The sequence below is a fragment of the Volvox carteri genome, assembly GCF_000143455.1.
Source record: "Volvox carteri f. nagariensis unplaced genomic scaffold VOLCAscaffold_47, whole genome shotgun sequence".
NCBI lineage: Eukaryota > Viridiplantae > Chlorophyta > Chlorophyceae > Chlamydomonadales > Volvocaceae > Volvox > Volvox carteri.
In genome coordinates, this window is record NW_003307590.1 from 366,942 (window position 1) to 379,479 (window position 12,538).

The window sequence follows — 12,538 nt, forward strand, 5'->3', positions numbered from 1 at the left end:
GATGTGGTGAGGGACTTGGCGGCAGCGGTGGTGGTGGAGAGGGTGGTGGAGAGGGTGTTGGAGGAGGGGATGGCGGCGTCGGCGATGGCGGCGAGGGACTTGCCGGCAGCGGTGGGGGTGGAGATGGTGGTGGAGAAGGTGATGGAGGAGGGGACGGCGGCGTCGGCGATGGTGGCGAAGGACTTGGCGGCAGCGATGGGGGAGGAGATGGTGGTGGAGAAGGTGATGGAGGAGGGGATGGCGGCGTCGGCGATGGTGGTGAGGGACTTGGCGGCAGCGATGGGGGTGGAGGTGGTGGGGGTGAAGGTAATGGAGGAGGGGATGGCGGCGTCGGGGAAGGCGGCGAGGGACTTGGCGGCAGCGATGGGGGTGGAGGTGACGTTGCAAGGCTGCTAGGAGTAGTTGATTCAGTTATTACCGTGGGCGGTCGCGGTGGTGGTGTGGATGGTGTCGGTTGTGGATAAGTTGGAGGGTTGATGAAAAGCCGAAGAACATCCGACTCAGACGCAATCCACTCCAAGAGCACATGTTCAACATGCTGATCGAAGAAAGATTCCTGATCACCCGCCCGCTGTGGCGGAGGTGATATGATTCTTGGAGGATGTGGGTATCTAATCGGGGATGGCGGTGGCCCGTTATTACTCTCTTCAAGCCATCTCCGACTTTCGGTAAGCGTTGCTTCAACATGCAGATCATCCAACGGTTCGGTATGAAGCATCTGCTGCTCTGCAAATCGCCGTAGTGTTTGTAGGTCGGTATGTAAATCCACCAAAGCTGCTGTGATAAGAGACGCCAAGGTGGTGAAGTTGGCTACTGCCAGCCCACAATTATCTTTAAGGAGCTCCGCCTCTATGTCGGCCAGTTTGCCAGCAGGGTTAGTCATAGCGTTGGCAACTGCAGCAGCCACGGACTCCTGCTGATTGGTGATGTCGGCAGACATGTAAGGCCAGCTGGCTGATGGCACTAAGGGATTGTTGTCATCGTCTTCGTGGACTTGCTGCATGTCCCTGATGGCGATCTTGTTGCCGAGGACCAAATACTCGACGGTAGCTTTGAGACAGCGGAGGAGCGTCTGCTCACAGACCTGCGTGCAGATAAGTACGGCGGGGACCCCTGGACGACGAAAATGGATATACATACGCACATACATACTGCAGGCGGCTGGCTGAGGATAAGGCCTGACTTCTACTCCCGGAATGTCAGAGTTCAAATCCGCCTGCCTACCATCCGGCTGTTTGAGAGATGTTGAAATGGAAGGTTGTCCCCCATCTTGTGGTCGACATAGAACGTGATAATATCAACTTGCTAGCTGACCAGGAACTAAGTTGAGGCGCCGGTGATCCTCTACATTTGGTTGGATGCTGGTGGTGAGTTGCCGAACCCAACGAATACATTCTGAAATCGGATGGGGTGAACGGATTAGGGTGCCCCTCTCGCAGGGGAGAGCAGGGAACTGCCTCCAAGGGAAAGGGGGCCACTGGTGAAGCTAAACCACCCTGTAGCAACATACATACATACATGCCGGTGGTGGATGCTGAAACACTGAGCGATCCACTGAGTTCACAGAAGTAGGCTAGGGTGATTGGATGAGGGTGCCCCGAAATACTGGGGAGGGCATGATGTCGCCGGGTAGCGGCCACGGGTGAAGATATGATCCCCTTGTTCCACTCACATCGTGAATCCAAAACCTGTCCACTAACCTCACGCACACCAGCCGTGAAATAGATGATGGAGTTCAAAAAATTTGATAGTATATATAAAGCTATATAATGTTATGTATTTATATCAGTGGTACGTGTTGCAGCGAGCCCCAGACCCCAGGGGTAGGCAGGGTACTATCGTCCGGCCACAACGGATGTGTTGTTGATGAGCTAGCTAACAAATTAATTAAGTTATCGTCCCTTTTTCGCCACCACTTTTTTTGATGGATGTTACTGTCTTGTAGTAATGTCTAGATGGATGGATCTATTGTTAATGCTTCCAATCGTACTTCCTCTCAGGTTCGCGCACTTGAGACGTGCCATCCGCAAGCTGCGGTCCCGAATAAAACTTCTGATCAGCATATATACGTAGATGTCGGTATATATAAATGCAACAAAATTAATAAACAGCTGGCAAACAGACAGCAGATGCAATGGATTGATTACTGACCTGGTAATCCAATTTGTTTCTTGACGAGATGGAGAGCAGCATTGCGGACACTGCATACAATTCCTCAGCTACTGGCGATGTTGAGCGCTCGGGCTGCGAAACATAGTACGACAACATGCTGGGCTCCAGATAAGGCAACATAGAGTCGGCCCAACCTGCGACACCACGAAATTATGCCGGCGGATGTATATGTATGTACGTATGCATGTATGTACCAGCAAGGGGGGAATCGATGCACGTCCCTCGCTTGCTCGGCTTGCATCAGCAGTAGCCCCTTACGTACCTGACTCCTGATATGTAAGAATTTACTTCCGGCGATCGTTAGGAACGGATGCTGTATGTGCCGCTGTGAATAAAAGCTGTTATTTGTATATAAATGTACATATACAACCGTCTGTAAGAAAATTTGTATCGTCTAAAGATCGTCGTGCCTGCCAAATGTATACTAATAAGGACGGCGGTCGGTCATCATCTGGTACTTATACTGGATACTGCATCGTCGGTAAAACATTTGGTCGCCTAGCTACAGCTAGCTAGGTATAGGCCACATCCTCGTACAATAGATAGGCGACCAAACATTCTACAGATGATGACCGACCGCCGTCCCTAAATTACTATACACTTGGCAGGCACGTCGATCTCTAGACGATACAAATTTTCTTACAGAGAGTTGTTCGACTGGTGGCGAGGTATCGCCCCACCTAACCTACATTTTGCATAAGGTACGTATGAGCTAGGGATAGGTACGTATCTATAGATAGCGCTAGGCAATCGCACCTTGCCACACCTATGCTATCTTAGCACGCAAGGGGCGCTCCACCTTGCTCGTTTGAAGATAATAACTACTATTTATATTATCTCCCGCCCCGCCTCATATCGCTCCTCCATCTCTTAATTGGAGAACTTTTCAGGCTCAGGCCTATTTCAATAATAATAATTGGGGGTCCCTTTCCTAGCGGTTTGACTGTCTAATTGCCTTTAGTTGTCCCATCTGGGTGAATGTCTAATTTGTATATTAGTCTCTAGTGCAGTGCACGGCCAGCTGGCACGATGGCTCTACTCTTCGTGAGTCTGGAGCCCACTGTAACAACCACACACACACACACATGCGGCCCCACGCCGGTAAATGTTTTATGGTCGTTTAAAGACAGGATCATTTTGTAACAGATAGGACCAAGAGGTAGCTTGTATGTAGATTCAGCATTGTATAGAATGGCCACTGTATAGGATGTGGGTGGTTGAGAACCTGGTAACATGCATGCGTCGCCATAATAGCCGGCGGCACCGAACGCACCTTCTGCCGCACGTGAAATGGGATCTATCGCGGCGGTGAGGAGGCGAGCAACAGATGAAAACTCTCCAGCGGCAGCAGCTTGCTGTTGTAGTGAGTGGCGCAGCACGTCACCCTCTGATGCTGCATTTGCAAAGCTGCTGGCGGCCAACCCAGCTGCGAGAAGCTGTGGCGCGTGGCTGGTCCTGCTGCTGCTGCTGCTGCTGCTGCTGCTGCTGCTGCTGCTGCTGCTGCTGCTCTTCATAACTGCGTCAGTAAACGAACGAATATTTACAATTGTGCATCACGTCGGTGAGCGGCGGGCCTGCCTTTCATCCAGTCGGGCTGCCTTACTTGTTGCCTTAGGGTGTATTTCCAGTGCGGATTAAGGCCAGGGATTAACCCTCTGTCCTCCATCGATACTTGCTCAAACGGCTAAGGTGTTGGCAAACTTATCTCGCCTTTTCAGCCTTTGGTTCCCTTATGGAACAAAACTATGTGGTAAGCTCGTACCAAGGACTTCCGTGCCCTAATCCCTGGCCTTAATCCGCACTGGAAATGCACCCTTAGGGAACGAGCAAATGTCAAATTCTAAGTGAGACACACCTGCCAAGGGCGCACCATCACTTGGACGAATGCCAACGACCGTTTTGCTGCTGCAGATATATCCAAGGAACAGCAGGAAGAGAAGGCAGGACTGGCACCCTTGATGCTGCCAGTTAAGAAGCCCATAAGTCGTCATTCCGTCGTTAGGATGGAATTGGTCACGGACCTCGAATAAAAAGATGTATTATTCATGCAGCATTTTTGTTTTTCTTCCGGGAAGTTAAATGAGTGCTTCCACTCTCTAGCGAATGCCCAGCTGTTGCTTGCGAGCGGAATATCGTATATCACGACGGAGCCTGCTGAATTTCGACGCCTTGCAACTTGCAGTTCTGCAATTCCTACGGCGCTGCTGCTAATGCACGCCGTTGGCATCAATACTCCTGCCTCTATATTGTCATTAGTAAATGTTTTCGCTACGTCCCAGATATAACTAGGTCCCGCCGCCCGCCTTCCTACGTACGGAAGGCGAAATATACAACAATGCTTGCGTATGTACATCCTTGATAACTATTCTGAATAATTAACCTAAGATACCTGCGGGGCCAGTTTTCAAATGATGGGAGCTCTTAGCTGCTTATAGCAGGCGCCAAGCGAACCGCCGACCTAAGAGAAAGCGACGATACGTCAAGATAACGGGAAATCGTCAGGGTGCACGATGGCTGCTCGTAAAGCCCACTTACATTCATAACATAACATAACATGTATGAATTGATTCAACCAGCTGGTTCATAGTCGACGCTTTGCGATTATGTGATTTTCCGGGCTTGTGCGTGCCTTACCAAGCCACGAGCGAGCCAGCAGCATTAGTAACATACAATAACCCATGCTGGTTGAAACAAGTTTTAATGACAATTGATGCATGATGATGTAAACAGAGTTACGACCAACACGTGAGCATAGCCAGCAGCAGAACACAGCAGCCGGAGTCCGACCGACTTCCGACCGAGTCGGTCCGGCATATGTCTGGATGTGTATATGATGAGCAAACGCACGGCTGATTACTTTATGCAGGGATAATGTAGATATAAACCCAACATTTACTTACAATACAAGATCAACACTGTCGCCAGGCTGGCTGCGGGTGGTGTTATGGGATAGGACTAATGGTACGTCCTTAACCAAGACGTTGAAATGCTGCAGTTACTCTTCGTGAGTGTGTAACAACAACTGTAACAACGACACAGTTACTGGACCAGCTGCAGAGAGCATGCATGACCGACCGTACCGCGGTGCATGTACAGCCTTGGTGACTGGAAATCGTTTGCCCGTACTTTTATCCAGCATCAGCTCCTTGTTTGCTTGCGAAGGATAATTAGAAGGATAATATTACTGAATTGCACAGAGTACAGAGCCTGGATCGGTTGACTTTTATTTAACCGGAAAGGTTCCGTTACGAATAAATAATGACGACCCACTGCAGTTAATGCGTCTTGCTGTGATGTATGCTTCGCTCTATGCGACAGCAAAAGCATAATGTATTGCACATTAAATTATTCTACAATATCTTTGCGAACAATTTGATCCTCGCCTGCCTCTTACTTATTGCATGGTCGATAGCCTCGCTGCAGCGACCAGGACAGCCGTCCTGGTACGCCAGCTGCTGTAGCAGGGAAATGCCAGCCTGCCTTCGTAGGCTTTGCGTGAAAAGTCCAGCATGCAGCAGCGGCACAGAGATGCATGTGGGGAAGCTCTCGTTGGATCTCGAGCGAAAAGTCTCGTATTTCGATTCTCTGTTTGCTTTTATTACAAGTCACGCTTGTGCATACTGCGCGCAATTGATGCGCGCAATATTAAACAGGCCTCCACCACCATTAAAAAGGTGCATTCAGGTGCGCGCGTGAGTAAAAAGGATTCACTTATTGTCTCTATCTACTTTGTAATAGAGTTCGCGATAGAGTTTGTAATAGAAGTTGTCATAGAGGTTGTCATAGAGTCAACAAATTCCACTAAAGGAGACATTACTGTTTAGGACTGAATGGATCTGATCCGTCGGTTGTTACAGACTAACCAAAATATTGATATTATTGATAAGAGCGAGCGTATGAGTACAAATGGAGTGTTATAGGGTAGGATACGTCTGGAAGGTGGACGAGCGATTTATTTCCGAATTAATTGAGCTCGTCCATCGACATTTAAATCGTCACCGATTTGCTCGCTATTGACCATTCCAAACATTGTTGCTCCTTCTGTTTGTTTGCTAACCAGCTCCATCCGCCTACTATCTAGCTTCAAAAGCTTGAAGAGCCCCCTCAACCTTGACAGTAATTAGGCTTAGTCTACAGTAGAGGATTTGAAACTGATTGCTCAGATATGTCAGCATATCCATAATTTTTGTTTGGTGGAATAATAAACGGATGCAGCATACTGCGGTAGAAGATTGCTATTTACTGCGGACAGACATGCGGGGGGCAGGATCCTGTTGTATAAGGGGCCCACGCCGAGAGCGCTTCACAAGACATGGAAACGGCTGTATCGCCGGCGGCTGGTGACCGGTTCCTCAACATCTCCCTCTGGGGAGGAGGAAGGTGAGGCAGACGCAGCAGCAGAAACCAGCAGGGGCATCCGCTTTACCTGGCGAGGGCTCGAAAGGCGGCGCCACACACGCACGCCTTGCGCCTGCACGGCACTGCGGACGGCGGGCGATGCGGTGCAGATCGGCTGAGAGGCGGTGAATTACCCACCACCACCCACCCCCATGGGCCCGCGTGGGACCAGTGGGTACAAAACCCACCTGGCGGCCCGCGACCCCGCGACCACCCTCTGTTCGATCCAGCGCCTGCTTGCGGACATCAGCCCAGCATGGCGAGTAGCGGCAGCAGAGGTCCTGGACCACCTGGGCCATCTGGAGCGTGCAGCTGGACCCCGAGGACTGCGAGGGCGTGGTAAGTGTGCGACTGGTGGGCCGTGGCGGCTGGCGGCTGGCGGCTGACGGCTGGCGGCTGGCTCGCAGCAGATGAAACTGCGCGACCTCACGGTCAACCTCGCCACACACCTACAGCTACAGCTACACCTACAGCTACAGCTACAGCTACAGCTACACCTACAGCTACAGCTACAGCTACAGGCGGTCACGGCGCGCCGGGCAGCTGCCTACATGCACAGCATACGAGCAGGAACCGACGCAGCAGCCAGCTACAGCAGCCAGCTACAGCAGCCAGCTACAGCAGCCATAGCCGCAGCAAAGCGGGGCGGCAGCAGTCCCCATGCAGCCCGCAGATTGCTGTGCATGCCGGGAACGGAACACTGTGAGACGGCTGTGGGCGGTCAACAGTGGGGGGCGCAGGAGCACAAGGAAAACTCCCTGGCGCTGGGCTGTTCATACACACCAGTGAATGGTATCCACATCAATAGGACCCAACGGGGGTCCGGCTGACACCGTTCCCCTGCCTGGCAACACGGGGTATCTACCCGGCCCCCCAGTGGAGCTCTGTGGCTGTTGTGGCTGCGGCGGATTCGGAGGGGCGGCAGGGCAAAAGGGCAGAGGCGCTGCAATGCTCCCCGCGTAAAATAGTCGTGGCTCTGGATATATAAAGACATATAAAGACATGTATATATGGACTCCGGACCTAACCCCTCACCCACACCGTACGGCTATAACTTTATGTGCCCCCGGAACCTCTGCCGTAAACAAGCAAACGCTTAAAAATCTACCAATCTGAATCTGTATTCCAGATAGCACCAGATGGGACCGTCAGCTATCCGTTATTATTAAAGGTTACTGCGGTTAGGTAAGGGGGTCCATCAGCAGTTATTAAGTGAAGTGAAATGAAGAGATCTATCTGCAATCATCAAACCAAAAAAGCCCAGCGCGGTTGTGCACCATACTGTAGCCCCCAGGTGGCCACCAACACAAAAACAAAAAAGAAAAACATGTTGCATGTTGCCCCAGCAGCAACAGCAGTAGCACCCGCGACTCCTCTCGCTCCCTAAACCCACAGCAGCAGAACAGCAATATGTACGACATCAAGTATAAGGCAACTGGCTCCTACTACTGCACAGTATGTACAGTGTACAGCAGGTAACCGATTGAAAAGCCAACTGTCAACGGGACAGGAGACGATCTCGTACTATCCCCGTACCTTTCTCGTACGGGTACAGCATTCAGTGTACAGCAGCGGCATATAAAGTACGAACACATGATGCAGCCAGGTTTCCAGTCGTATACAGGCATATGTCATCAAGGCAGGACGCCAACCCTTCTCTTTTATACCTCATACACAACAAACTAAACAAATATCCATTTCGTTGCTTTCCTTCCTTCCCCCCTCCCCGGCCCGCAAGACGCAGAAATACAGACTCTTATATCACCCGTTCAGCTCCCTACCTCCCCCGGCAAACACACATACATACATACGCACATACATACGCACATATATAAACATATGCGCACATGCACACCCATCACCTACTTAACCCCTTGCCCCTGCCCCACCCCCTCCAGCTGGTCATCCAGTTCTGAGTACAACGCCCTCAGCCTCTCCAATTGCTCCCGGGACGGGGTCCACATTCCCCGGCCAGCAGCTTCCAACATGCGCCGTACGACATTGGCAAATGCCTATTTTAGCGGCGACATGGAAAAGATATGCGAGGTTAGGGAAGAGTGCGAGGTTCAACAACGGACACGTACATACAACGAACGAAAACACATACAACCACACGTACGAAACGTACATATAAAACGAGCACACAGACATACAAACAAGCATGCATACATGCATACGAAAGAACACTACTAACTGCGTACGAACAAAAGCCATACAAATGAACATGTACGTGCGTACGTATGTATATCGCATGGACGATGCATTTGGCGAACGTATGGAAGCGCGTACGGACGACGGTATGAACATTACTACAAACTTACCCGAACACGCTTTAAGACGAATGCATACACATACATGCATACATACATATAATATTACCATGCACGCAAACATCAACAAACACACATGCATACATACAAACATACAAACATACATGCATACATGCGTACTCTACCTGTGGGTTGTTTTTCCTGAGCGTCTCCGCCATTTCCTGATCCTCCACATACGTCTCCGCCGCCTGGCCCCACACCCACCCCTCTTGGAAGTCCGCTGTGGCGCCCCACCCAACCAGAGCCGTCATGCGGCTGGAAATCTCGTACGCCCCTCCACTGCCCTGAGCCGCCATCGCCGTGGCCCATCTGGGGAGAGTTGGGGGCCGGGGGGGGGGGTTTAGGGGTTGGGGTGTGGAGGGGAGGGGAGGTTGAAGTGGGTTCAGGGTTTTGGGGCGTGTAACGGTTACATTGATGATTTTGGATTAAGATGGGGTAGGGTGGCTGCGGCGGGCCCCAGCACGGGAAATTGAGGAAAAGGGCGGGAGAGCGGGGGGAGAGGGAGCGGGAACGGGGGAGGGAGGTTTTGAAACCCCGGGATTGGGAGAGGGCAAGTAGATTTGAAAATACACACACGCAGATCGGCACGCACCAACTGCCGGGACAGTGCCCAGGCAAGCAAGCAAGCAGGCATGTACAGTCGCGGTAAAGACACGCCGCCCGGGACAAACACACCAAAACTCACTCCAACATGTGTCCTAATCAGGCAAATCACTCCAGCACACAAGAGATGTTGTCGTACGGTACGACACTCATATCACGTGAGCAACGTTTTATCTACGTGCTAAAGCAACAACACACTTCCAAGCAGCATCTAAAGGGGCGCTTAATCTTCAGGGCAGCTGTTATCGCTTCACCCAGCTCCCCGTCCCCTCTCAACCACTTCCCCCTCCTCTCCCTCACACACACCAACGGGCAAACTCATACTCATCTTGCCTCGAATGAGGCACATACGCACACGTACCCACACGTACTTTGGATTAAGCAGCTTGGAACGGTACTCCAGACGCAATACCTCCTCCAGTTCGCGGGGAGGGGGAATCGAACCCGCGCCGCCACTACCACCACCTCCCGCGCCCGTGCCTCCAAACGCCTCCACAATGGAACACCCAACTCGGCCGCCCTTGCCTTGGGCTCCCCCGGCAGCCCCCTTCCGAGCCACCTCCGCAGCCCGCTTCAAGGCGCCCGTGTTGGCGTAATACTCCTATACAGGCATACAGACATACAGGCATACAGACAGATATCCGGAAAGACCCACAGGGACATGGGGGGCAAGTCCATACATAGGAGTCTGAAAAACAAAGCACATAAAAGTAAAGGCAGCAAAGGCAAAGGGCACATGTAGTTATTCACTCTTGTCGTTTTGTCAAGTATGAAAAAATTATCTACTCTGGTGCAACAACAAGGTCGCTTAGCTCGTGTGAATGTGCACGCCCACATCTGGGCACGTCACACCGTCAGAGAATGCATACAGCAGAAGGCGGACAGTGCGAGTGCAGGATTGCGGTGCAGCTTAACTCAGCAAACAATCAGTTTGGTTGCCGGATCGATGTTGCCTGTCCGTTTACCCGACTTTGTTTGTCTGTCTGTCTGTCTGTCTGTCTGTCTGTCTGTCCGTCTGTCCGTCCGTCTGTCTGTCCGTCCGTCCGTCCGTCCGTCTGTCTGTCTGTCCGTCCGTCCGTCCGTCCGTCCGTCCGTCCGTCCGTCCGTCCGTCCGTCCGTCCGTCCGTCCGTCCGTCCGTCCGTCCGTCCGTCCGTCCGTCCGTCCGTCCGCCCGTCCGTCCGTCCGTCCGTCCGTCCGTCCGTCCGTCCGTCCGTCCGTCCGTCCGTCCGTCCGTCCGTCCGTCCGTCCGTCCGTCCGTCCGTCTGTCTGTCTGTCTGTCTGTCTGTCTGTCTGTCTGTCTGTCTGTCTGTCTGTCTGTCTGTCTGTCTGTCTGTCTGTCTGTCTGTCTGTCTGTCTGTCTGTCTGTCTGTAAAACTTTGGGTTTGTGTGCTGTCCCCGGGCCCCCACCCCGCCCTTCTGCACGTCGAGGCGACCGCCCCGCGGGGGCCCTCCTGCCAACTACCATGCATATGAACGGAGGTACGGCAGCCGTATACCTGGATGTCAGTCAGGCCGTACTCGACACTGTCAATCTGCTGTACGACGCGGTCTGTCGTACTGAGCAGCGCTTGAAGTACCTGCGGGTCCATATGCGGTAATCAGGGGGTGACAAGGAGCCGGAACTAAAACACACACACGTTTCTCGCGCGCACGCCCGCGTGCACATTCACACTTCCTGACATACAAACATGTAAACACATGTACACACACAGCATGCTTGTGCAGACCTGTTCTTCATTCAAATAACTTTTAATAACGTACCCCAATGTCCTGTCCCAACTACCCAACCACCAGTCATAACCGCCAGGACAAGTAGTTGCTGAGATCCCACAACCGCAACCAAACCTAAAACCCTAACCCCCCCAAAAAAGGACATACATACAAACTCCCCCCCCGGCCCCAAAGCCCTATCACCAACCCACACACCTCAGGTCGCGCGGTTCCCCGCTCCTTGCCCCGGCCGTAGCTGAAGGCGTTCCGGGAGGCCCACGTGTCCGCTAGCTCGTCACCGCTCGTCCAACTACCGGCCCGGGGGGGGAAGGGGGAAGCGCGGGGAATGGATCCAGTGTATGTATTGTGTACGGAGTTAGAATATTCAGGAGAAGAGACGGGGGACGAGGAAAGGGGCGGGGAAGGAGTAGGTGTTTTTGCTGTGTCATCAATCCCGTTAGCTCGCTGGTTCTTTTTTGGAGTACGGCATGTACTGCTGCCTCGTACTTACCTTCCGGCTCCTACCCGTTCGTTGACCATGGAGCCGTAGTCCCCCGCGGGGTTGGAGAAGAGGCGCGCTGAGGTCGCGGACAGGCCCTGACCAATAGGTTGTAGTAGTAGTACATGGTACATAGCGATATCATGAATGGTGTATGAGAGATGGGGGTTCGGGGGGGGGGGAGCGGAAGATTGCACAGGGTGCATGCGCGTGCTCGTGCGCGTGCATTTTTGTGTGTGTGCGTGTGTTTCGGGGGGGGGGGGACGGGACTGCATGAAACGCTCACAGCAAGCATGACAAGCAGGCGCGATCTTCAATGTTCGGAGGCCCAAATCCACCATCCATAATATTGCCGATTCCCCCCGCGGTGGGCGTTATCCGCCACCACCCGGATCCGCCGTGGGACCAGCAGTGGTAGTGTGGGACCCGAGGGCATCTCCCCCACCGCCCACCCGGGCAGTTTACCAGGGGGGGCCCGTCTGAGATACGGCGTGTAATACACACACACATACACACACACGCACATACACACACATACACACACACGCACACACGCACACGCGCACACACGCGCACACACGCGCACACACGCGCACACACGCGCACACACATACACACACACGCACACACGCACACGCGCACACACGCGCACACACGCGCACACACGCGCACACACGCGCACACACGCGCACACACGCGCACACACGCGCACACACGCGCACACACGCGCACACACGCGCACACACGCGCACACACGCGCACACACGGACACACACGGACACACACGCGCACACACGCACACACACGCACACACACGCACACACA

The 12,538-nt window shown here is 53.0% G+C and overlaps 3 protein-coding genes across 3 annotated transcripts in view; 1 reads left to right on the plus strand and 2 right to left on the minus strand.

Annotated features, from left to right (window-relative positions):
- Positions 1–396, plus strand: part of VOLCADRAFT_95824 (uncharacterized protein) — a gene marked incomplete at both ends in the record, with an annotated part of 1,557 nt that extends 1,161 nt beyond the window's left edge. Inside the window, one exon of the mRNA XM_002954889.1 lies at positions 110–396. Coding sequence (XP_002954935.1) covers positions 110–396 — 287 coding nt within the window. The remainder of the gene's footprint in view (positions 1–109) is intronic.
- Positions 397–810: 414 nt separating this feature from the next.
- On the minus strand, positions 811–4,888 carry VOLCADRAFT_95825 (uncharacterized protein; the record flags this gene model as incomplete). The annotated part of the gene is made up of 6 exons (XM_002954944.1): positions 811–847; positions 912–1,084; positions 2,152–2,306; positions 3,446–3,527; positions 4,028–4,077; positions 4,807–4,888. 6 exons carry the CDS (start codon positions 4,886–4,888, stop codon positions 811–813), a joined length of 579 nt encoding a protein of 192 aa, XP_002954990.1.
- Positions 4,889–6,475: 1,587 nt separating this feature from the next.
- Positions 6,476–12,538, minus strand: part of VOLCADRAFT_106601 (uncharacterized protein) — a gene marked incomplete at both ends in the record, with an annotated part of 27,070 nt that continues 21,007 nt past the window's right edge. The window contains 8 exons of the mRNA XM_002954945.1: positions 6,476–6,535; positions 6,599–6,643; positions 6,759–6,896; positions 8,460–8,582; positions 9,026–9,209; positions 9,875–10,104; positions 11,001–11,081; positions 11,431–11,524. Coding sequence (XP_002954991.1) covers positions 6,476–6,535; positions 6,599–6,643; positions 6,759–6,896; positions 8,460–8,582; positions 9,026–9,209; positions 9,875–10,104; positions 11,001–11,081; positions 11,431–11,524 — 955 coding nt within the window. The remainder of the gene's footprint in view (positions 6,536–6,598; positions 6,644–6,758; positions 6,897–8,459; positions 8,583–9,025; positions 9,210–9,874; positions 10,105–11,000; positions 11,082–11,430; positions 11,525–12,538) is intronic.